The sequence below is a fragment of the Episyrphus balteatus genome, chromosome 3 (genome assembly GCF_945859705.1).
Source record: "Episyrphus balteatus chromosome 3, idEpiBalt1.1, whole genome shotgun sequence".
Classification (NCBI taxonomy): Eukaryota; Metazoa; Arthropoda; class Insecta; order Diptera; family Syrphidae; genus Episyrphus; species Episyrphus balteatus.
The window spans coordinates 4,395,772-4,419,983 of NC_079136.1; the positions used below are offsets into that span (position 1 = coordinate 4,395,772).

At 30.7% G+C, this 24,212-nt stretch overlaps 1 protein-coding gene across 2 annotated transcripts in view; it reads right to left on the bottom strand.

Annotated features, from left to right (window-relative positions):
- Nucleotides 1–3,367: 3,367 nt before the first annotated feature.
- The window catches only part of LOC129917182 (1-aminocyclopropane-1-carboxylate oxidase-like), a 35,421-nt gene continuing 14,576 nt past the window's right edge, over nucleotides 3,368–24,212 (bottom strand). For both annotated transcript variants that reach the window (XM_055997571.1, XM_055997572.1), the window contains exons 3-8: nucleotides 4,948–5,063; nucleotides 4,605–4,890; nucleotides 4,043–4,548; nucleotides 3,902–3,980; nucleotides 3,735–3,840; nucleotides 3,368–3,662 (exon numbers count right to left, since the gene is read on the bottom strand). In XM_055997571.1, the coding sequence (XP_055853546.1) occupies nucleotides 3,605–3,662; nucleotides 3,735–3,840; nucleotides 3,902–3,980; nucleotides 4,043–4,548; nucleotides 4,605–4,890; nucleotides 4,948–5,063 (1,151 nt within the window). In that variant the 3' untranslated portion in view covers nucleotides 3,368–3,604. The remainder of the gene's footprint in view (nucleotides 3,663–3,734; nucleotides 3,841–3,901; nucleotides 3,981–4,042; nucleotides 4,549–4,604; nucleotides 4,891–4,947; nucleotides 5,064–24,212) is intronic.

Sequence of the window (24,212 nt, forward strand, 5' to 3'; positions counted from 1 at the left end):
TTATTTTTTAGTTAAAAAAGATAAACATGAATAAACTACCTATATCTAATGTTAATTTTAAGTAAAAAAAAAAAATTACCAAAGAGTAAATAATTAAGTTTAAGTTTAAAACAAAAAATTATATAAAATAAAAAAAAATATATTTATGTATCGAGAGAGGCCCTAACGCAAACAACACAAAACAAAAACAAAAAATACAAGACAAGAAAACAAAACAAAAAAAAACCCTTACAACAAAAAGTAAGCTAATAACAATGCCAATACTATTAATGACTGATTACAAAATGTATAGAGATTAAGTTATAAATTATAAAAATGAGAATATATTGAAATATTAAAAAAAATGAAAAAAATAAAACAAAAATAAAAAAACAACCAGTTACCTAGTTGATGCAACATTTTTATAGAATGTTACAAAATAGTGCTGAGTGGAACAGAAATATTGTATTTTAAATAAATGTTATTAATTAAAAATTGTACTTAATTATTTTTGACTTATCTTATATGTCTCAACCATATTGTGAGTATAAAACAAGGTATGTTCAAATTCCGTAACACCTCCAAAATCTTCACCATTGTAAAAAATCTACCTTCGTCGAATTTTCACCTACATATGTATACCTACTAGATTTTTTTTTACTGTTCTGTAAAAAAGACGTTTAGACCTTTTCAGCAATATCAAAACAAAGTAGGTATTTTTTAATAAAAATAGTTTGAGAATTGACTGAGAAACAACTCAATATAAATAATTCTTATACAGAACAACCGACCAATTGGAGATCGAATGAAAAATATTTATGTTTATGTTTCGTTCCCAAATGTTTAAATTTCGGGCTGGGTTGAAATCGTTTTTATCAGTAATTTTTTGATACATTAATAACTTTCTGATAACTAAAGTTAAAAAAAATATTCCACATACGCCACAGTGTACTCGTTTACTTATGTCGTTTTTGATTTGTTTCACTCAAGGATTCACTCATTCTGAAATCCAATAAAACAGTTTGAATCGCTTCCAGTCAATTCTGAAATTTTGTATCAATAAAAATGATTTAGTTTTGCACGAGAAATTTTTGTTTGACGTTAAGTTTATATGTATAAGCGATTTTGTGTCGATTCTGATTTGGTATTGGGCACGTTCAGGAAATATTAGGGACTAGATAACTTAGGCAACGTCATTTTGTGAACGGAAATTTGAGTAAATTGATTAAATTAGTTTGGATGTGATGCTATTGTCAAATTTCGAAATTTATTTAAGAATTTTAGCGGTCGCATGGGTAAGACACCAAATTTCACTTAACTGTAATGAATAAATTAAATTAATTATAACCGATAATGCACTTTTTAGCTGTTTTTCACACAAATAAATTTATTTTTGCTAAATTAATTCTTTAAATAAAAACAATCTGCTGTCATGTTGACAAAAAAAAACTTTCCTAAATTTTTAGGGAAAATTTTCTTGATTAACTTTCCAGTCATCTTTCCAATAAAATTACATAAATTGGAAGGATTTTTTTTTACAGCTGACCAATCAGAGACTGAGAAATTACCTGGCCATTGAGAAGCGTTACGACAAGTAACATAATTTAGGCTGTTTATATGGTCGAATAATGCATAAAAATATTTTTGTTATATTTTAAGAACCCTCCATTTTTTTTTTATTTACAAAAAACCATTTTTACAGACTTTACGATGGAATCCATCAATATCTCAGTCATTTTTTTAACAAATCTCAATATGTATATAATTCAACTGTTTAAATCCCATAAATCTTGAAAAAGCAATTTTTTCCTCAATTTTTTTAACTTTACCCATTTTTTATTGCACAATAAAACAAACAAAAAAATAATGTTAGGTTATATTCTGAAAGAATATATGTTAAGGCACAAATTGGTGTACTGTCTTATTAAATTTGACCAAAACTGGGGAATCTATGCTACTTTTTCGTAACTAGAAAATATGGCATATCATGATGTGAATTGCAAGGTGCACAGGGTGCTCGTTATTTTAAAATAATTAGAATTTGTATGCTCCTAAGATCTTATATGGTTGGAAATAAACTTAAAAAAAATTTTTCCCAAGTTTCAAGTCTCTAACTTAATTCTAACCCGTGCCGCCAAGTGGTTGAAGTTTCTTATGGGAATAAGGTGGGGTTTCTTGGACCTTGTTCGATCAGTTTTAAATTCGAGCCAAACCATTTGTTCAAAAAGTTTAAAACTGTAAAGACTCAAACTTTATAAGAGTAGCTATCATGTGAACATTTTTCAGATTTTTAATTGATATAATTTTAGAGATTTAGCTTGGTAAAGAAAATCATTTTTTTTTTCAGACTTTTTCAAAAAATCGCTTTTAAAACGTTTACCTAATGCCAAAAAATTAAAAAAACATACATTTTATTCACAAAAAAGCATAGTATATTTAAAATGTATATTCAATTCATAGTTATATAATAAATTAGCTGTGTATTTATTCTTCAACTTACATCGATAAGTGTTCCCGATTTATGAAAAAGTACTGTAGTAAATAAATAAAAAACTAGTTAATTATATAACTTTGAATTAAATATAAATTTTAAATATACATAGTACGCTTATTTGTGAATAAAAATGTATGTTTTTTAATTTTTTGACATTTAACGTGTAAAAAGCGATTTTTGACAAAGTCTGAAAAAATGATTTTCTTTACCAAGCCAAATCTCTAAAATTATAATCACACTGGTTCCTTTCTAGGAGCTCGAATTTTTGAGATATTTTCATTTTTCACATTTTGGGGATAGTTTGATACTATTTTTTTTTTAGATTTTTTTACATGTTTTTTTCAAAGTTTTACTGGAAAAATTTATTTCGAATGCAATGTTCGGTTCAGTAAGTAAAATAGGAGTACAAAAAATTAAATTTTAAGTAAAAAAATATTTAACGAAAAAAAAATTGTATGAATTTGTATGCCTTGTTATGTATGAATAATTTAAAAACTAGAGCTGCTCGAAAAAAACTAATGTTGTTTTCGGAATCAGCATCCTCCATTTTTGAGTAATGATTAACAACATTCTGGAATTTTTTTTGTTCTAGGCAGTGTTATGAGAATGGATTATAAACTGTTATTAGTTTAATTTAATTTAAATTATCCCAAAATGAGGGAAAGGTTTTTTTTACTTAAATGTTATAACATACTTAGATCAATATTAAGGATTTTGAAATGCATCGTATTATCATTTACATTGACTTTAATTCTATATATCTACGTATATTTAAATTTCGTTTGTTAAAAAGTTTATGTTTGACCTTTATCAAAGATGTTATTTTAAATCAAAATCTTAATTCTGATTTGGATTGTATTTGATTCTTCAATCTTAATTAACAAAAAAAAAATATAGTCTATAAAGTTGTATACATATATTTGATTCACATATAAATATTTTACACTTAAAAGGAAAAGAAAAAAAATTAAATAGCAATTTCGGATCAATAAGAAAAAAATAGTAGCTTTTGTTTGTATTTTTTTTTTTGTTTTTTTCTGTTGAAACCTTAAACGGAAAGTCTTTGAAGTTGAAGGCCGTTGATGTTTTATTTTTGTTTTTTCATTGATTTGTATCTCAGTATGTAGGTGTTTAAGAGCTATACGAGTCTTTGATTCTTTTCTGTATCATCTGGTAGGCGTTATAAACCCTAAGATCAAAAAGAAAAACAACAAATTAAGACCAATTTTACTTTGAAATTTAAAAATATGTCATTCACAACCTTTCTTTGGCAGCTTTGAAGGATTTCTTTCGGGTTTTTTTGGTGGTAGTGTTCTCTGCCACAGCACTTTGTGGTAAATCGTTAGGTGATATCATCGTAACGTTATCTTAAAAAGAAAAGGACATTTAACATATTTTTTAAAAATTCAAAAAAAAATTTAAGGTTACCTGGATGGCAGAAGAATGCAATGGAATGTCGACCCCTGATTCTGAGGTGTTCTTGTTCTGGTATCACAACTCGATGTTGCTGAAATTTGACAAAATTTAATTTTCCTTCACAAATTTAGGGCAAATGTTTAATATCCTTACCAAAGCAGAGTATCGTTCTTGTGTCCAGATGGAAAGAATCTCTCCACAGAATATGAGAATAGCTCCTGGCAAATGGCCAACACGTTGCCATTTCTCACTCCCAGGCAACTGCACCTCCAAGCCACCTTCTGAGTCTTGGACAAGCAGGGTAAACGTTCCATAGTCTGTGTGTGCATTCGATCTAGTCACATGGCCATTCAAAAACTCCTTACTAGTACTAGCCATGTCAAGAACATCTTTATTTTCCGCCTCTTTTTTCTCTTTTTCCTCCTGTTCCTTCTCTAAACTTTCTTTTCGCTGCTCTCGCGGATCTTCTTCTGGCTTAAAGTCTGGCATCTCGGTAAGGCATTTCTGATACGTATACTTACATCGACCTTTGATGTGTTCATCTTTGTCATCCTCCTCTATGATGGGCGGATAGTAGAGTAAACGTAATATCGTTTCATTGTCATTTTCTCCCGAGAGCATGTGTGAGTGTTTCTCAAGGAAGAATGTTTGTGGAATTTCTGACATTTTGACACCGAATTAGGAAAATTTAGAAGCAACTTAGAATTTCGATTACCTAAAGACACTGCCAACGATTGCAATACGAATCTGGCCAATGCCTTGAATTCTGTTGCCAATGTTGATATGTGATCTGCAAAGCCTGGCAATGGTTCTTCTGGTAGATTCTTACTGTTCAATGTGCAAATGTTAAAAGCATGTCTCAGTTCGGGGGCATTGCCATCTGATTTTCTACGTAATGGCTGGACGTAGCCATGTTTTGTTTCACCAGAACGAATATAATGCTCTTTGACATCGGTTGAGAGTTCACAAAAATCATCTAAATGGTCCCATGCTGTTTTGAGCTGCGAAAAGAAATTGAAAAGTTGAATAAAGGGTTATGAAAAATTGATAGCGTTTACCTTTTCATCGGAAATGCCATGGTTCACTAAGAGAGCCATTCCTTTTTCTGAGAGTGCTTTGCCAAGTTGTTGAGCAACACGATTTACAACAGATTTCACGGGACATTCTTCGGTTCCTGAAATAATTGAAGAAATATTAATGAGTTACTTTAAATCTGGTTAAAATTTGCTTAAAAAATAATAGCTCTAGGTATTATCTGTCCAAATCTTATAAAATATTAACAAATATATCAAGGCTACTCTAAGCATTGTATTTGACCTTTCTTCTAAAAGAAGAACAATGAGATGGCGTTTTAAGCCGGAAATGGAATGATTAAGAGCTATAAGGCAACAAGCTGCCAGTCTAAATTAAGTATTTTTATTTTTGGAACAATTCTCATAGGGTTTTCAATCTCGTGCTGAAAAGATAATGAATAAGTTCGGGGCACAATGTACTCATAATAATTTCCGGCAATCATAAACAAATAAAGTGAACTGCTGACGCTGAGTCTCAAGAGTTTGACTTATGGCTGGCGTTTAAAAAATAGGCAAAATTTACTGCAGAAAATATGAATTGATTTGCTTTTATTGAACTTAGAGAGTAGAGTTCAGAAAAGAGCAAAAGGATACGCGAATGGAAAACATGCATTGTTTTTTCTTATAGAAACAAATATTGGTACGTTTTTATATTTTTAGGTATAGAAATTCATATAATTATTGAATTCATATGAAATTTTTTTAACAATTTTATTGTTCTCACCCGCCACCTAGAGTGCTTGTATTTTGTTAAATTGAAATCGTTCAATTCTTTCTAAGAACATTAAAAACAAAACAAAAAATATTGAAGATTATTCAAGATTTTAACATTTAAGTATTTTTGATAAAGAAAACAAATAAATCAAATGAAAATTTTTTTTCAAGATAAATCTTTATGAAAAATTTTGAATTTTCTTAGCTATTTAAAAAAATCTAGGTTTTTGGCAGAATGGTTTTTAAAAATCAACTCAAACATTATTCAACCTTCCAACTTCTCTACTGACAATTTTTGTGTTTTCAAAGCTGATCAAAAATTAAAAACTACTATTTCAAAATAAAAAGTACAAATAAGTACTTTTACTTTACAAGGGTGGTGTTTTGTTTAGAACAGTACAGAAGCCGAAGGCTTTACAATATTCTTGCAAAATTGGTGCGGCCTGCTTTTTGCATAGTTCTGGTTCTTGCATGCAGCTTGGATTTATAGGCTTCTACCTTGGTTATGCGCTCGCCTACATTCTTCGTGTAACCAGGGGTTTTTTGTTTGGTTATCTAGTGAAACCCAGCACATTAGTTTCGGCACTTCTGATGGGCCCTTGACACTGCATCCACTGGTCTTCTTAATTTGGACCTGGTGATTCTCTGAAATTACGAGAGTTGTGGTGAAATGGATATTTGTGTCCGAAGTTCAGCAACAACAAGGTACTGATCCTTGGAACTTTCGGACACCTATAGGATATTGGAGGAATGCCTGGCGTCAATCGCAACGTGATCAATTCGGTTGACGGTTCGATGGGAATTTAGTGCATTTCGCATTTATGGGAATAAATAAGATCATTTAAGCTATTTAGAGTGATCAATTGAGTTTCAAAAAATCAGATTTCAATATAAAAAAATTGAGAAATTGTAACGGTTTTTTTTTTCGAATTTTTTGGGACAAATAATATGTCCCTCACTGATAATTTCAAGAACTTTATACTTTGTCAAAAGAATTATGTGGGTTAAAAAATTCCCAACAACATATTCTTAATTTAAGAATGCAATATGCAAAGTGTTTGAAGCAAATATTTAATATTTTGTGGCTTGGACAAATGTGTCCCCGTTGTCGTGAAAAGGTTGGTTCATTGTATCAGCGCAATTACTTAATTGTGCCTTAAAGCAATTCCGCTACTGTGTAGGTAGTTCTCTCAACTACAATATGCTAATGGTATTGGTTTTTCAGATTGCGTTACAATACCAGACGCAACATAAGCGGAAACCAAACACACGCCTTTTAATAAAATAATTGCTATTAATACTTTTCAGTTTCATCGATTCGATATCAGCTTCAGTTTCAACTTCGTTTAAGTACACGCACACACATGTGTCATATCATTGTCGGTTCCGTATCCGATTGGGTGTCTCATATCAAAAAATATAAAAACATAAAAACATTCGTTGCTGTTGGCAAACTCTTCTATATGATAAATCATTTTTTTAAAGCAAATGTCAAGCATGCAAAAGACGTGTTCACTTAAATGTGGCGGCTTTATTTTTTTCATTGATGGCATATGGCATGTCTCCTCTCTTTGTGTAAACTTATGATAAATTGTTTATATTCGCTTTATTGTTTGCTTTTTGTTCGTATTGTTAATTTGGACAAAATACAAAAAAAAGCAATACACCCTTTAGACACATTTTGAAATGACTCTATCGCATGGAAACAGATCAGAGAATTGACATTAAGTAGCTATTTATCGATAATAATCGTTTGCAATCAATTAAACAAATATTGTGTGTGTAGATTTGTATGTCAACATCGATCATCAATTTAATAAACAACTACTACTTACTCTATATAGAACTTGTGAATAGTATCAGAAAGAGCATTGAACAAATCGTTCAAGTTCAGCGAGCTATCGTACTCGAGAGCTTACGTCACTGGGAAAACTATATAGACTTCCGCAAAACAACCCAACAAAAGAGGCTGATACAGCTAAATGCCTGCTGGGAAAAAATAGGTTTAAACAGTTGAGTTAATAGTCAGTGGGATTGTGTTGCTCTTAGGGCAATGGAAAAAGTATTGAATAAGAAGTACACACATGAGTCATCTAAGAAGTATTGAAGTGCAATTCACATTTTAAATGGAAAACTTTTTTCTTTTTTGATAAGAAAAAGTGTAGAAAAATATGTAGGTACGTCATAACAGCACTTTGCACAACCAATATTTAATATTTATCTATGTATTTTCTATTTAATTAGGTATTTTTTATTTCATTAGTGTGCTGGTGCCAAATACAACAAGAAATATTTGTATATAAATAAAACTCAGAGTTTGACAGTCAATTAAGTTTTGAAACGGTTAAGCAGTTTTGATTTCTATATGGAAAGTGTGTCACTAAAGTTTCAATGTCGGCCACTTAAGTTCCACTTACTTGACTGTGAAACTGGCTCTAAGTCACTGTTTTCTCTCTCTCTCTCTCTTTTTTCAATTTTGGAGAGGTTAAGTCAGACAGAATTTGGATTGATCCGAATGAATTCAGAACCACTAGAGTTTTTGGTCCATTTAGAAATGGCTCCGAGAAGAATAGCTGTGCTTGCGGCCACTTGGGATGAGAGGTTGCGTAATATTTAATGCAGCAGATGGTGTCGAATGGGGGGCTTCGATGAAAGTGCATTTTCTTTATGGTCTATTTCAGCTGACTCACTCTTGAATCATCTGAGGAAAGAACCATAATACTGAGCTGTAAGGTAATAATAGGTTTTTCTCTGTAGAATAAACAGGGTGTGCGTTAAATTTGAGCATAAGTGTACATTTACCACTTGACCTACAGAAATGATTTTGGGCTCCAATTTATTGGAAAATTAAAAAAAATCAAAGACCGTAATGCATCATTTTTGTCAAAAATTGAGACTCGAGACCAAAAACTTAAGATGTCTGAACTACAAGATTTGACGTACGATTTTACGTTAAAAACAATTATTTTTTAATAATTAACTTTCTAGTGTCATATTCCATTTATTTTATATAGCGTTCCCCTGAGGCCAAAAGAATGAATTTGAAAAATTTAATAGGTACTTGGCAAGGTCGGTTTTCAAAGCTAATCGCTGACGTTAATTGTGACCGAATTGCAACCTGGGGTTGCGACTATGATTTTCATATAGTTTTTGGGTCGCTGAACCCGAATCCGAAGTCCGTTTTGCCCTATCACGTCAGATAACCTCAAAAAATGTCACGGAAACAATTTTTTTTTCTCTGATCTGGATGTGCGAATATGTTAATCATATAGTTTTTGTGTCGCTGAATCCAGATTCTAAGTCAATTTTCCCCGTCAGGTTTCCGAGATATCTCCAGTTAATCGTATTTTTTTTGGGTCGCTTAAACCGAATCCAAAGTCTATTTTGCCGTATCACGTCAGGTTTTTGAGATATCCTCAAAAAATGTCGGATAAGAACTTTTTTTTTGGTTTTGACATTTTTTGAGAATATTTCAAAAACCTGACGTGACTTTGGATTCGGTTTTAGCAACCCAAAAAACATACGACTAACTGGGGATATCTCGGAAGCCTGACGTGATAGGGGAAAATTGACTTCGAATCTGGATTCAGCGACCCAAAAACTATATGATTAACATATTCGCACATGCAGATCAGAGAAAACAATTTTTTTTTCGTGACGTTTTTTGAGGTTATCTCGAAAGCCTGACGTGATAACCCAAAACGGACTTCGGATTCTGTATAAAAATCATAGTGGCTGTGTTATTTGGTTCGCAAAACCTGGTTTAAACTATATGAAGAGGGCTAAAAAAGGTATAATAAAAAAGAGTTATTCACTAAAATGCTGAATTAAAAGTTAAACTGAAACTACAGTGCCCAAACTCGATTTTGAACTTTTGGCCCAATAATTTTGTGTTGATTGTGACTGCGTGTTACAATTATTTCTTTTAGAAAAAAATAAATTTTGTTTGATTTTGCTTGTCGAACTAACGGTTTGAAGAATATACGAGTATGCATTTTTCAAAATATTTTATTTATTGCTTCTTATTTTTTTTTCCACATTTAATTCAAGACAAAGATTTGGGCCAATAATTTCGTGAGGACTGTATTATATTTTTTAAACTAAACTTGTGGCAAATTTTTAGGTAATTGATTTGCAAAAAAAAACCGAAAACGTCTAACAAAAAAAAATCGAGAGCGATAAAAAACTGAAAGCTCTCAAAACTTTCATTCCCTCTCTCAACTAACTACACAATTATAAATGTTCATTCATATACATACATAGTATAAAAACCGAAAACCGTTTTTTTTGGCCTAATTTAAAACAGACTGGTTTAACCGAAAGGAAAAAACCCGGCAAACCGAAAAGCGGTTTTTGTACTAGCAACTTTAACAACTTTTAACCAGCGAACCAGTAGTACCTACTTCATTTGTTAAATTATGATCATTAATTTAGAAGCAATGATGGAAAAGGTGAGCATGCATGAATTGATTACATATAAACAAACGAATCATGTTCCTAATGGTATCACTCACACCCAAAGACTAATGTGGGTTCTTGGTCTAGTGTACAAAGTTTTTTTTGTTATAAAATGTGTATTGATTAATATTAATCGTAGTCTAATCTGCTTTTCTTTTACATTTAAATCTTAAATCAATTTCTTGATCTTATAATTTTTTTTTAAGTCACCTGGACTTCATTCATAAAGCATTTCATAGAATTGAGGTCTTCAAAGCAAAGTTGGTGAAATATTTTCATTATCAGCTTTTGATAAGATTAATTTATTTCGGTCTCGAATCTTGTAAACATTATTTTCAAGTTTGAACTTTGCACTAACCTATTTTTTGTTAAAAATGTTTTATCCCTTTTTTTTACATATTTTAACCTAACACCATTTGCAACATTACATTCTAGACTATTCATTCATGTTTCATATAGGCACACATTTAGATATCATTATTTGTTTAGAATTTAATTTCCATAAAAAATTCTATGAGAATTCAAACTATTTTTATGTTATGATTTATTTTTGTTAATGGGAAACTCTTTAACTTAAACAAAAGCTTAATAACGTACTTTTGCGGTGGGAATATACAAATTTGTTTGTATATTTGATAAGAATTTTTGTTGTTATAAATAGCAAATGCGCTATTTTGTGTTTTTTTTTCTTTTCAAGTGAAAATTGTAATTGTCACTCAAGTGTTTTATTTTCCTTCTTAATTAAATTGGTTGGTTATCAATTCAATTATATTTCTGGAAAGAAATTTTTATTTATCGTTTAATGAGTTTAAATATTATTATCATTTTGTCGGTTTGATAAAATAGGAATGGCTTTTGTTGAAATGAGTCTAAGGTAGGTTAAGGTTAGGGTTTTAATAAAAAACTGCAAATAAATCGTTTAAAAAATTCATTAGTTGTACTAAAATGTGTTACAAATCTTTTGTTTAAAAATGTTAGCGTATTTTTTTTAATCTCATTTAAAGCGTGCTATATATTTTGACCTCCGAGGGAGTGCCGTTAAATAAAAGAAGTACCGAATACCGATCAAGATTATTCATTGTTGTATTTTGAATCATAACGTTGCTAAATTCGCAATAAGCAAAGAATTCAAGTGTAAAATAAGTGGTGTGAATCAATGCCTGAATACTTAAGGGGTAATAACACCTTGTAAACCACGAAATCAAGCGTTATTTTCATTAGCGTATAAAACAAAGAAGAAATATTATTTTCTTTTGGTGTTTGTTTAGTTTAATTAAGTATATCAATAGGTAACAGAATAGGCTAATGTTAAATTTTTTAATGATGTGAAATTTTTTAAATGGCGGTGTAGTTCAGGATGATAGTAAAATCCTGTGCTCCCATCGGGCGACCAACTAACTCCTACAGTTTTTAACCGATTGGGCTGAAATTTTGTGTGCAGCTTAAAAATACTATTCTCTAGTGAAGTACGTAGGATTTTTTTGAAATATTAGTTTTTAAAGAAATGGCATTAGTTTGAAAAAATTATTTCATTCCAAAAACAAAATTCGTTGAAAAAAAGACCATTAAATCGTTAAATTTTAATATTTCGAAAAAATCCTACGTACTTCACTAGAGAATAGTATTTTTAAGCTGCACACAAAATTTCAGCCCAATCGGTTAAAAACTGTAGGAGTTAGTTGGTCGCCCGATGGGAGCACAGGATTTTACTATCATCCTGAACTACACCGCCATTTAAAAAATTTCACATCATTAAAAAATTTAACATTAGCCTATTCTGTTACCTATTAATATACTTAAATAAACTAAACAAACACCAAAAGAAAATAATACTTCTTCTTTGTTTTATATACGCTGATGAAAATAACGCACGATTTCATTGTTTACAAGGTGTTATTACCCTTTAACTAAATAAGTATATTTTTATAAAATTTTGATCGTTGTTTGGAATGTTCTTATCACCATAGTTTGATCTATTACAAAAACAACAACAACGATAAGAACCCTGCAATAATACTGCTGTTTTTTAGTTGTCGTTATTCCGATCAAATTCTGTACCAGAGACCACACCTTTTACAATAAACAAACAATTTTTCGGGACTCCAAAATTCTATACCTACTCCAAATTTTTCTTAAGAAAAATAATTTTTTTCTAATCGAAAATAAATCCAAAATACAGAATTTTGATTTACAGAATTTTGGATTTAGAGGATTAAAATGAAAATACAGAATTTGGAAAAACTAAATTTTAGAACCAAATTTCGGCACTACAGAATTTGTATAAGATTTTTTACGTAGTTCTTCTAAAAAAAAGTTAAATTTTTGAAAAACTAAAAATGGTTAAAACGCTATGACTGAGCTGTTTGAGAAGCTCAAAAATTTAAAAGAAAGTTTAAAACCGCTAAAAACCGTTAAAAATTAATTATTTTTAAAAAAGGAGAATGCCCAAAAATATATTAGGAAAAACACAGCGGTGCACAGTGTGGCCAATCACGAATCTAGCTGGACAAAATTAATAACTTGCGTTAAATCGACTTTTTTTTCTAAACAGTTTTAAACAAATGAATGTGAATAGATAAAATTCTATAAAAAAGAAAGATTTTTTGAAAAGAAATCTATAATTTCTGCAAAAAGTGGGTCAAAATAGTGATGAAGAAAATGCATTTTTATAGTATTTGAACTTATGTTTCCATAAACATATTCTATGATTGGATAAACTTAATTATTTAAAAAAAACGCTTAAAAAATCTCAATAAATATAAACGCTATTGCTATTACGAAAAAAGAGAGGCAGAATAATTAGTTTTTAATAAGAAATAGAACTTTTACACACGTTTTTGAAAGGTGACATACATGATTTATTTTCTCAATATCATGCTTTAAATTAAAATTTTAGCAATGATTTTAATTAAATATGTTTCACAATTATAAAAAATGGCATCACCTTTAAAAATATCTGCATATAATTTAAAAAAGTAACTCCTTTTTGTGCAATGCAAACTTGAAACATAAGGGCCTATTAAAAACAGCTGTGTTTATATTTTCGATGTTTTTCAAGCTAATAATTCTCTGAATTTCTTCGTGACCCTATTTCTGGCCTTTTACACTTGCTTGTTTTTTGCATTGAACTTGTTTAAGATGTTCCGACAGAAAAGCATCATTCATCAATGATAATGCCTCATAAGTTGAAAATTCCAGTGGTTTAGTGGTTTCATAGGATCAGAACTTAATCTTTTATACATTTTGATCCTTCACTCAAAGAAAATTTCGATAAATCCTTTACGGTTTTATTGGAATATGCTTTTTCAAATTTGCGGAGAGCGATTCTACTCCAGTCAAAGCGTCATTTGACCTTGCGATGAGAGGCACTGTCTGTTTTTATTTCATGGATCGATGGGGGTATATTTAAAAGGCTTAAACCCAATTTCTCACCACCTGATCATTCTTTTTAGCGGAGTTATTCACAAAAATGCATTTTTTGGGATATTTTACTTCTAAGCTAATATCTTTGCTCCAGATTATCGTAGACCAAAAAATAAACATACATTCTCTTCCTTATAATATTTTCTATCGTTGTATTTAATTTCATTGTATTTGAGTGAGTAATAGAGTGACCGCAACTCCCATAGAAAAAAATTTTTGTCGAATTTTTTTCGGGGGAACCCCATAAAATGTTCCGCCTTTGCAGATTTTTAGATAGCCAAAATTTAAGCTCGATTGGATAAGTCTAAATGGTGCCGACACTCGCTCAAAGTATCAAAAATCTCTGTTTTTTCACTGTTTTTCGAAGAAAATTAGCTCTAGCTCCCAAACAGATGGGGTTATTTTCACTTTTTATATATTAAATGAAAGGTAGTGTTATTACACATAATTCAGATTCAAAATTTGTTTAGTTTTACAAAAAAAAAAAAATATTGTCATCAATTTAAATTTTCAGTACTAACCTCAAAAAGAGCTGAAGTGCAAACTCGATTTAAAATAAAACTTTCTATGTTATACACTGCGGAAATCCGAAACCGAATACAAATATCAGAAAATGAGACATTGGTTGTTCATTGGGATGGGAAATTGTTGCCAGGTGTTCTTAAGAGAGAGCAGAATGAACGCATTGCTATAGCTATATCTTATGGAGAAAAAGAACAACTTCTAGGAGTGCCAGTTATAGAAAATAGTACTGGTGAAGAGCAGGCAGCAGCTGTGTATGAAATGCTGGAACAATGGGGAGTTTCGAATGCTGTAAAAGCAATGTGTTTTGACACCACTGCTTCAAACACTGGAAGACTTAAAGGATCTTGCAAAATTTTGCAGCTAATGTTGGATAAAGAGTTGCTGTACCTGGCCTGTCGTCACCATATTCTCGAAGTTTTGCTAAGAGGTATTTTTGATTGTAAGTTGGGTTCAACCACTGGACCTCAACCAGATATTTTTAAAAGGTTCCAAAATGAATGGTCAAAAATAGATTCAAAAATATATCACACGGGTATCAGTGATAAAAATGTAAATAAACACCTAACCCCTGAAGTTATAACCAAGATATCAGGTGAATTAAAAGAAAAACTACAAGAATGTCAGCCTAGAAATGACTATAAGGAATTTCTTCAGTTGGTTTTGATTTTTGTTGGAGTTCTAGATGGAAGCGTAGTTGGATTCAGAACACCAGGAGCCACTCATCATGCTAGGTGGATGGCCAAAGCTATTTATAGCTTAAAAATATTCATGTTTCGAAGCCATTTTAAAATGAGTAACGAGGAACGTAACGCTCTCGGTGATATCTACGTTTTCATCGTAAAAATTTACTGCAAGGCTTGGTTTAATGCCCCAAGAGCTTATCTGGCTCCTAAACAAGATCTTGATCTTTTGCGTGATTTCATTGAATACCGCAATATAGACAAAGACATTTCAGAGAAGGCTCTTGCTAAATTCTCAAACCATTTATGGTATTTGAGTTCAGAGCTGGTAGGTCTGGCGTTCTTTGACCCAACTTTACCAGATGGCGAAAAATCAGAAATGGCCAACATAATTTTAAAAAACAGCGAAACAGAAACCAACAGAATAGTAAATCCAAAGCTACATCCACATGAAATTGAACAATTTGTCACAGCAGGGTTAAAAAATATTGTGAACAAAGAAACATTGAACTTTTTCGGCCGATTGAAAATAGACACAAGTTTTCTCAAAGAACCTCCAAATCTTTGGCATGAAAACCCCCATTTTAAAGAAGGCTTTAAGAAAGTGAAAACACTTAAAGTCGTAAATGACATGGCAGAAAGAGGAGTCAAGTTAATAACCGATTTTAATAATCTTTTAACTAAAGATGAGGAACAAAAACAATATGTACTTCAGGTAGTCAGTGAGTGCCGAAAATTATATCCTGATGCTTCCAAAACTACTTTAAGTAAGTCACTTGATTAAATTTTTTAGTATTTACTTCAATAATTATGTATAAGAAATTTAACACGATGTTAAGTATTTTGTTTTTTAGAAATCTGTTAAATGTTTCGATTTTTTTTTAATAAAACAGTAAAAAAAAAGTTTCATTTTAAATCGAGTTTGCACTTCAGCTCTTTTTGAGGTAAGTACTGAAAATTTAAATTGATGACAATATTTTTTTTTTTTGTAAAACTAAACAAATTTTGAATCTGAATTATGTGTAATAACACTACCTTTCATTTAATATATAAAAAGTGAAAATAACCCCATCTGTTTGGGAGCTAGAGCTAATTTTCTTCGAAAAACAGTGAAAAAACAGAGATTTTTGATACTTTGAGCGAGTGTCGGCACCATTTAGACTTATCCAATCGAGCTTAAATTTTGGCTATCTAAAAATCTGCAAAGGCGGAACATTTTATGGGGTTCCCCCGACCAAATTTCGAAAATCGATTTCTTGCGGACACTCTAGTGAGTAAATATAAAATTACAGCCATTTAAAGTCAAATTCTTGTTGTTAAAAAACACATTTTTGTCATTATTTCGAAAAAAGCTTATATCATGATTGACATTTTTCTAACCTATTTTGTAGCCCTGTTTATGTCCTGCATTTTACAGAAAAAATGAGCTCTTTATCACCAAAGATGGCCGAGCTATTGATAAATGAACGCATGCAAAACCGGTGCGAAAACACCCAAAAATATCGTTTTTTGGGAATAACTCGACTTCAGAATGTCCTACGGCAAAAAATAAAGCAATGAATTGTTCGTTACAACATTTTCTATCAATTTAGTGCACAATATTTTTGTCGAAACAAATAAAAAATAAGTAATATTAAGTCAAAGTCATTTTTTTTTGTTTAGCAAACTCTCGCCTTATTATATTGCAAATGGTGCGAGTATTGGCTATTATTGTAGTCCTTTAAATTATCTACAATTTAAAAAAAAAATTAGCTCTCTACGACCCACACGAGCCGAGAAATTAATTTTTTAAAAAAGGTCCAAATGACCAACGAAAAACATAAGACAAATTCTCTTATAACAAGAAAAAATGAAAACAACCCCTCTCACTGAGAACTAGTATTCGAATCATAAACAAGGGAAATTTTTTTGAATTTTCGTACGGATTAATGCTTTCTTAAAATTATAATAACTCGGCTCCCGTGGGTCGTAGAAAGCTAATTTTTTTTTTGAATTGTAGATAATTTAAAGGACTACAATAATATTTTATTTTCTTAGCCAATACTCGCACCGTTTGCAAAATAATAAGGCAAGAGTTTGCTAAACAAAAAAACGGCTTTGACTTAATATTACTTATTTTTTATTTGTTTCAACAAAAAGATTGTGCACTAAATTGATAGAAATGTTGTAACGAACAATTCATTGCTTTATTTTTTGCCGTAGGACATTCTGAAGTCGAGTTATTCCCAAAAAACGATATTTTTGGGTGTTTTCGCACCGATTTTGCATGCGTTCATTTATCAATAGCTCGGCCATCTTTGGTGATAAAGAGCTCATTTTTTCTGTAAAATGCAGGACATGAACAGGGCTACAAAATAGATTAAAAAAATGTCAATCATGATATAAGCTTTTTTCGAAATAATGACAAAAATGTGTTTTTTAACAACAAGAATTTGACTTTAAATGGCTGCAATTTTATATTTACTCACTCAAATACAATGAAATTACATACAACGATAGAAAATATTATAAGGAAGAGAATGTATGTTTATTTTTTGGTCTACGATAATCTGGAGCAAAGATATTAGCTTAGAAGTAAAATATCCCAAAAAATGCTTTTTTGTGAATAACTCTGCTAAAAAGAATGATCAGGTGGTGAGAAATTGGGTTTAAGCCTTTTAAATATACCCCCATCGATCCATGAAATAAAAACAGACAGTGCCTCTCATCGCAAGGTGAGGCCCTTTTTTCCGACGCTTTGACTGGAGTATTCTACTGATTTTAACTATTTCCTAATGGATAGGTGCACTTAGGAGACTTTTAACCTTCCGTTTGTTATATATCTCCCGTTTTTAATTTTTAAAAATTCTTTTCTACTTTTGTTTCACTATCTACTGTTTTTGCTTATTTAGTTACCACATAATATTGGTCAAGTAAAATGAAATTCATGTTTAAAGAGCGATCCAATGTGTTTTCCACCTTTATTGTCTTTTTTTCGCTTAATTTGAAGCACAAAACTTTTATATATGTTTTTAATTTTTGTTTATCGTCAAAAATGTTCCAAAGATGATACTTGCTCATTAAAAGATAAAATAAAACTGTCTTTTCGATCTTATTTGTCAGTTTTGACACATTTTTCGAAAATTTGTTTTTTTGAAAATGTTGACTTCATTTTGAAAAGTGAAAAAAGTTGTATGGCGGTCGAGAAAACGCGAGACATGTAACTAGCTAATCTTAATGACAACACTCCACAAAACATTAATTAATTAATTTCAGACCGGAAAAATGCGGAAAAATTAACTTTACCTCTATTTGAAAAACAAAGATATTTTTTTTTTGCACTTCCTAGCCTTCTTACAGAATTTATTTTTTTTTAAATAGTTGCAATGGTAATTAATAAATAAAAATTATAATACTTTACCTCCAAATGTAGATTAACAATAAAAAAAAACAATTGCAACAAAAAAAGTACCACAGCGTTTTTAATCGGCAACCAAACTCAAGCGAAAAATAGAATACTTTGTATTATCTCCATGCAACTGTTGACAAGAACCAACTTTCAAGCTTAGCTTACGCTAATCCGAGATGAAAACAAAAAAACAAAACATGAATTACAATTACCCATTATATTGAGAAGCTCAAATCATGATTTAAAATCATGTGGCTAAACTTTTTTTTTTCTATTTTGTCCAGTCAGATTGGCGAATTACCACACTGTGCGGTGGCTTGAAAGGGCTTCAATCGTAGGTAGATAACAAATGACGATTTTTATTTTCAAACTGTTAAGTATTTTTCGGCCAAAACTTTTTCCAGGGAAGTCAGTTTATCTTGGTTTTAGTTCCATAAGATGCAGCACCGAAAAATATTCTAAGATGATGTGCCATGTGCATGTTTTTGACCATATGCATGTTTTTGATCAAAATACACATGATATGACCCACACGAATTATGAATTATGTTGGTTGAGGACAAAATACATCCAGGGCTGTGAGTGCCACCTTAAGTAAGTTATCTGGTAAATAGCACCCGACAACTGATGGCAAACCTAGATGGACTTGATGTTTCTTTTGGAGTGGAGGGGTTTTGGATAAAGAAATATTTTAAAACTTTATTTTGATAGCTGAACTAAATTAGAGTCTTCGACCTTAAATTTTGAGGTATAGTCGTACTGCTAAGTATTTTTAGAAACAAACACAGTGTGAATTTTAACAAATTAGATGAATGAAAGTAAAATTGATCAAGTTTGGTTCTGAAGGGTCCCTTAAACATGTGGAGTATTTGTTTTTATCGGCCTAACAATTCACGAAGTTTACAACTACACTGAGGGAAATAACGCAACGTAAAATGTAATATGTTCGACGTTGATTTAACGTTGAAAAAACTAACATGAAACATCTTTAAATTAAAATTGAAACAACGTAAGAATTTTTTTATTTTTGTCGGATTTCAGCTTTTGTTGCATTTTATTACCCTTATTTCCAACAGTGAGATAGCACGTTGGTAAAGCATTCCCCTAGAGATCCAAGAGTTGTAGGTTCGATTCCCAGTGTCTGACAATTTTTTCTTTTTTTTAATAAATTGATGATTTTTTTCAAAGTTGAAACAACGTTGAATTAAAGATGCTTTATAACGGCAAACCACTTTAAACTAGCGATGTTCTACTTTCAAAATTTTCGTCTTCAACGCAAAATCATACCGAAAAGTAGTTGAATCAACGTGGTTTTCGGTGATTTTAAGTTGTTTCAAGAAAATTATTTAAAACTGCACTTATTTTTAAGTGTTTTTGTGAATGAATGTTATTTTATTTTTCTAAAAATGGCTATGTAAACATTTGTTCTTAATAAAGCATTCCACCCATGAACATAATTAGAAGTCAAAACATGTGCGACTCTTACATTGCCCAAGACCTCAAAATATACTATACTAAATCCGTCACTGAGAGCAATTTATGTGATGAAATTTTTAAATAGAATTCAAAATACAGAGAGCGCAACAATTAATTTGGAGAATAATGTTGTGACCAAAGTTATGTGGTGAATCACCATAAAGCCACCATACAATCATGTGTATGTTGTTGAAACAAGAATTTCGGTTTGGTTTGGGGCTCTCTGTACATATAATTGCTGTTTGCACAACAACACAAACAAAAACAAATTATTTCCAAATGAAATGAATATATGTATGAGATATGTGTGAGATATATTTATACTCTTGATTGAAGTTGAAACACAATTAGGAATTAACCAGTTTGAGTTAGTAAACTTTACTGACACCCTAATGACGTTTTATAAAACGATTTCAATTTGTTTTCACTGTTCAAAGTGGATACATCATGTAAAAGTGGGTATAACAACAAAACAGTTGGTATAAAGTTTTGCGTGACACATGAACTATACACAGCTTATAGGAGTGTTATAAAAGAGAAATAATATACCTATCTGGGGATTTGATTATTGGTTTATATGTACAACCCTTTATGGGCAATCGACCTGATTGAGGCACTTAATTAAACTATGCTGTGACTTTGTAAATTCAATTAAATTTTCAAATACAGATTAACCGATAATGTCGAACGGTTATTAACTTTGGTGGTTAGACTAAACCAGCAGTTATAATTATTTGTTTAAGAAGAATTTGAAAGTTACACGCTTTCATCAATAGGTACGACTCAGAATTAAGAGATGTGGGAAATTATGTACCTATGTAATTCAACAAAAAAAAATTTTATTTTTGCCATACCTAAATAGATCAGTTGTATAAAAAATGGTTCTGAAGATTTAATGCTCGTACAATCAAATTGTACAAATTGTTTTGGTTTACAACTCTCAAGTTCGATTCAGACTCATTTCCTTGAAGCTTTTTATTCGGGTAGCCACATTTATCTGTCCGCGATGCAGTTTAAGGGAAAGTATTTTCCAGTTTTTTTTTTCGAAATATAGACAACCGACTTACATATATTCAAAATAACCACAATCATCCAGTCTTAGAAGGTGTCTAGTGAGAAAAGAAGCATAAGATATTGGGAAAGTCTAGAGAAAACCATCTGACGGTTGCTTTTGTAAGATTAAATCTCCAAAATAAGACTGGAGTTCTCAATTTTTTTTGCCGATAAATAAGAACTGATAACAATTCGCAATGCAGGAACAGAAAAGACCTTCAACTTGGTTTTAAGAAGTGATTTGAGAAAAGTTTAGAAGTTATAAAACAAAAGGATATTCGAGTCGGTGTTGCAGGAAAGTCTTTAAGATTAACAAGGAACTGAAAAATCTCACAACAAAGACTCAGGGAAAGATGTTAGTTTTTAAAATTTAACTTTTTTGTGAGCTATGTATATAGGTCTTTCTTCAATATTCTCTATATCTGATTCTGATATCAGTCGAGGTTTCGGGATGTTTATACGTTTTTTCAGGTCTAATATTTAGGTTTTCGTCTAAGAGAACACAGCAGATTTTGGGAGTGAAGGTATAACCGAAAATGGGTAAAGGTTTTAATATGTTGTTTTTTCTCCAAAATTACCTGAAGATTGGTAACACTATTTCCTAAGATAAATTGCTAGATTATAGGTACATGAGTTCGAAAGAAGTCTGTCTCCATTGATATCATTTATGTACGTTTTAAGTGCAGATGAAGGAATGACACAAAAGAATCCTCATTGACAACGAGTTATAAGAGAAGAAAATTGTTTGATTTCACATTAAAAACTAAAATTATATCCATCACAAAGATTTTCGTTGTTAGAACTTGTACATATAGAAAACTTTCATGTTTTTTTTTAAATAAATACATATTTTCATTACAAACTGAAATACCATAAACAAAAAAAAGTACGAAATAAACTAAAGATTTTGAAAGGCCATCAACCTGCTGTGAACTTATGGCAATGAATAAGAGAAAATTACTTTTCGTAATGATCAATTTAAAAATAAATTTAACTAAAAATACAATACTTTAAGTAGGTACTTAGTGGCATTAATTCAATTTAATTGCTGTTATTGAGTTCGTTTTTTTTTAACGTGAAATATATTTTTAGAAGATTTACTTTCGAAAAATAAATGAAAATAAAGAAAAAAAAAAACCATCAGTTTTACTACACCATCAGAATAACGATTAAAACAAAGGGCGTCTTTAAATATAAATAAAAATTAAGTATTTGAGTCAGCATTTGTTTATAAATATACCTAATAGAATAAAATAAGCGAAATGCAGAATTTCAATTATTTCATTCAAATTGCAGAAGAATTTGTATTATTAAACGGTGAGCATAGTTTTTGTGGTACAAATTACCGGGCCCCCAAAAACCGAATGGGCATAAATTATACACGGAACGAAAGAGAATGACGCGTAGATGTGCAGAATCACATTTTTTTTTACTTTTTATTAACCGAAATAACAAAATTAAACAAATTAAAATTCGATACAAAATAAAAAAAAAAAACAAAACAAAAACAACTGGAATTCTATTGGAAAATTTCCAATCGACTGGAATGAAATGTCATTCATGACTGAATGAATGAATGAAAGCATTCAGCGAAAATCAAAAAACATTAAGGTTGGTTCACATTGGTGCGTTGTTTTAAGATCGCACGTAAACTATGGTTAACTTTCATTGTTTTTAGTTATCTAAGTTTAGAAAGTAAGATGTTTGTTTTATTACCATGAATTTTTTTGTTAAAATCGAATTCTATTAAAATCAAGTCTATTACTTTTGTAAACACTTTTGATACCAATTAAATCTATTTTCGTCCTTTTCTCTCTTGAAAGAACATAAGAATTTGTCAGCAATTACATGAAGCCTCAAGAGGCGCGACTCTTTTTAAACATAATGAGTGCAAAAGAGAAAAAAGATGAAAGAAAAAATTATCCGACCGGAGAGTCGTGGGTCGTGAGTCCGAGACTCTTTTTTGACGTTTCTTTTTCCACTTTTTCTTTTTTCAACATTCCCTCACATTTCTTTTTTCTTCTTGGTGCAATACAACAACAACAAATTTTAATTCAAAAGATAAATGTCAAATTTGAGCCCTTGACTCAAGAGGCATCGTGTAATAGTACGCGCCTCACAGAATGATTACACACCCGACAAACAATTTTGGTTCTATAAAGCTTTACAGATGCAATTGTTGCTTCTTTAATGCATTATAGAAGCAAAATTGTTAGTAGGGCAGCCACACAAAAAAATATAAAAGTTCTGACCTGGGATTGCGACTAGATTTTTCATATAGTTTTTGGGTCGCTGAAACCGAATCCGAATTCCGTTTTGCTCCATCACGTCAGGTTTTCGAGATAACCTTATAAAATGTCACGAAAACAAAAAATTTGTTTCTCTGATCTGGATGTGCGAATATGTTAATCATATAGTTTTTGGATCACTGAATCCAGATTCGAAGTCAATTTCGCCCTATCACGTCAGGATTCTGGGATATTCTCAAAAAAATGTCAATGTTTTGGTTTTGACATTTTTTGAGGATATCTCAGAAACCTGACGTGATAGGGCAAAATTGACTTCGAATCTGGATTCAGTGATCCAAAAACTATATGATTTACATATTCGCATATCCAGATCAGTGAAAAAAAATTTTTGTTTTCGTGACATTTTTTTAGGTTATCTCGAAAACCTGACGTGATGGGGCAAAACGGACTCCAGATTCGGTTTCAGCGACCCAAAAACTATATGAAAAACTTAGTCGCAACCCCAGGTCAGAATTTTTTTTTTTGTGGGTGTGTTATCAAAAGAAATTTCGAAAAAAGAGTCAAGCCTCTTGAGGCTTCATGTAATAGCTGACTTTGACAGTTCCTTTACCATTTTACCAAGTTTTCACTTTTAGACGTTTACATTTTTGCATAAAAGGCACTAATATTTTATCGCCGCATGGCAAAGCGTTTTTCTTATGAGGTTCAGGGAAAACTAACAAAAACGTCTTTTTTGTTCCTTATCTACAATAACCTAAAAAGTGAAAAAAAGGGAAATTTACAAAATTAAATTTTTTTATTCCTTTCTAGCGCTATTTGTTTTTGTTTATTCAAGCAAAAAATAAGCTTTTTGCATCATTATTTTTGATTTTAAGGTAAGAAAAACTGTCAAAAAATGAATTTGAAAATTTTGTAAAAAAGAGTTAAGAAAGCAGAAAGCTTTTTTTTTTGGTTTAAAAAAACAATTTTTGTATTTTTTTTTCTAAAAAAAAATAGCGCTAGAAAGAAATAAAATTTTTTTAATTTTGTAAATTTCCCACTTTTTCACTTTTTAGGCCATTGTAGTTATGCCTTTAACAAATTGTTTTATACAAAAAAAATATGGTTTTCGCATTTTTTGTTTTTTCTAGCCCGAAGAACCATACAAAAATGCGTTTGAAAATTGTCACTTTTGTACTTTTTCACTTTTTGAGCCAATAAGTCAACATTTTCAAACTCATTTTGTGATAGTTTTTTCGACCAAAAAATTAAAAATAATGATGCAGAAAGCTTATTTTTTGGTTT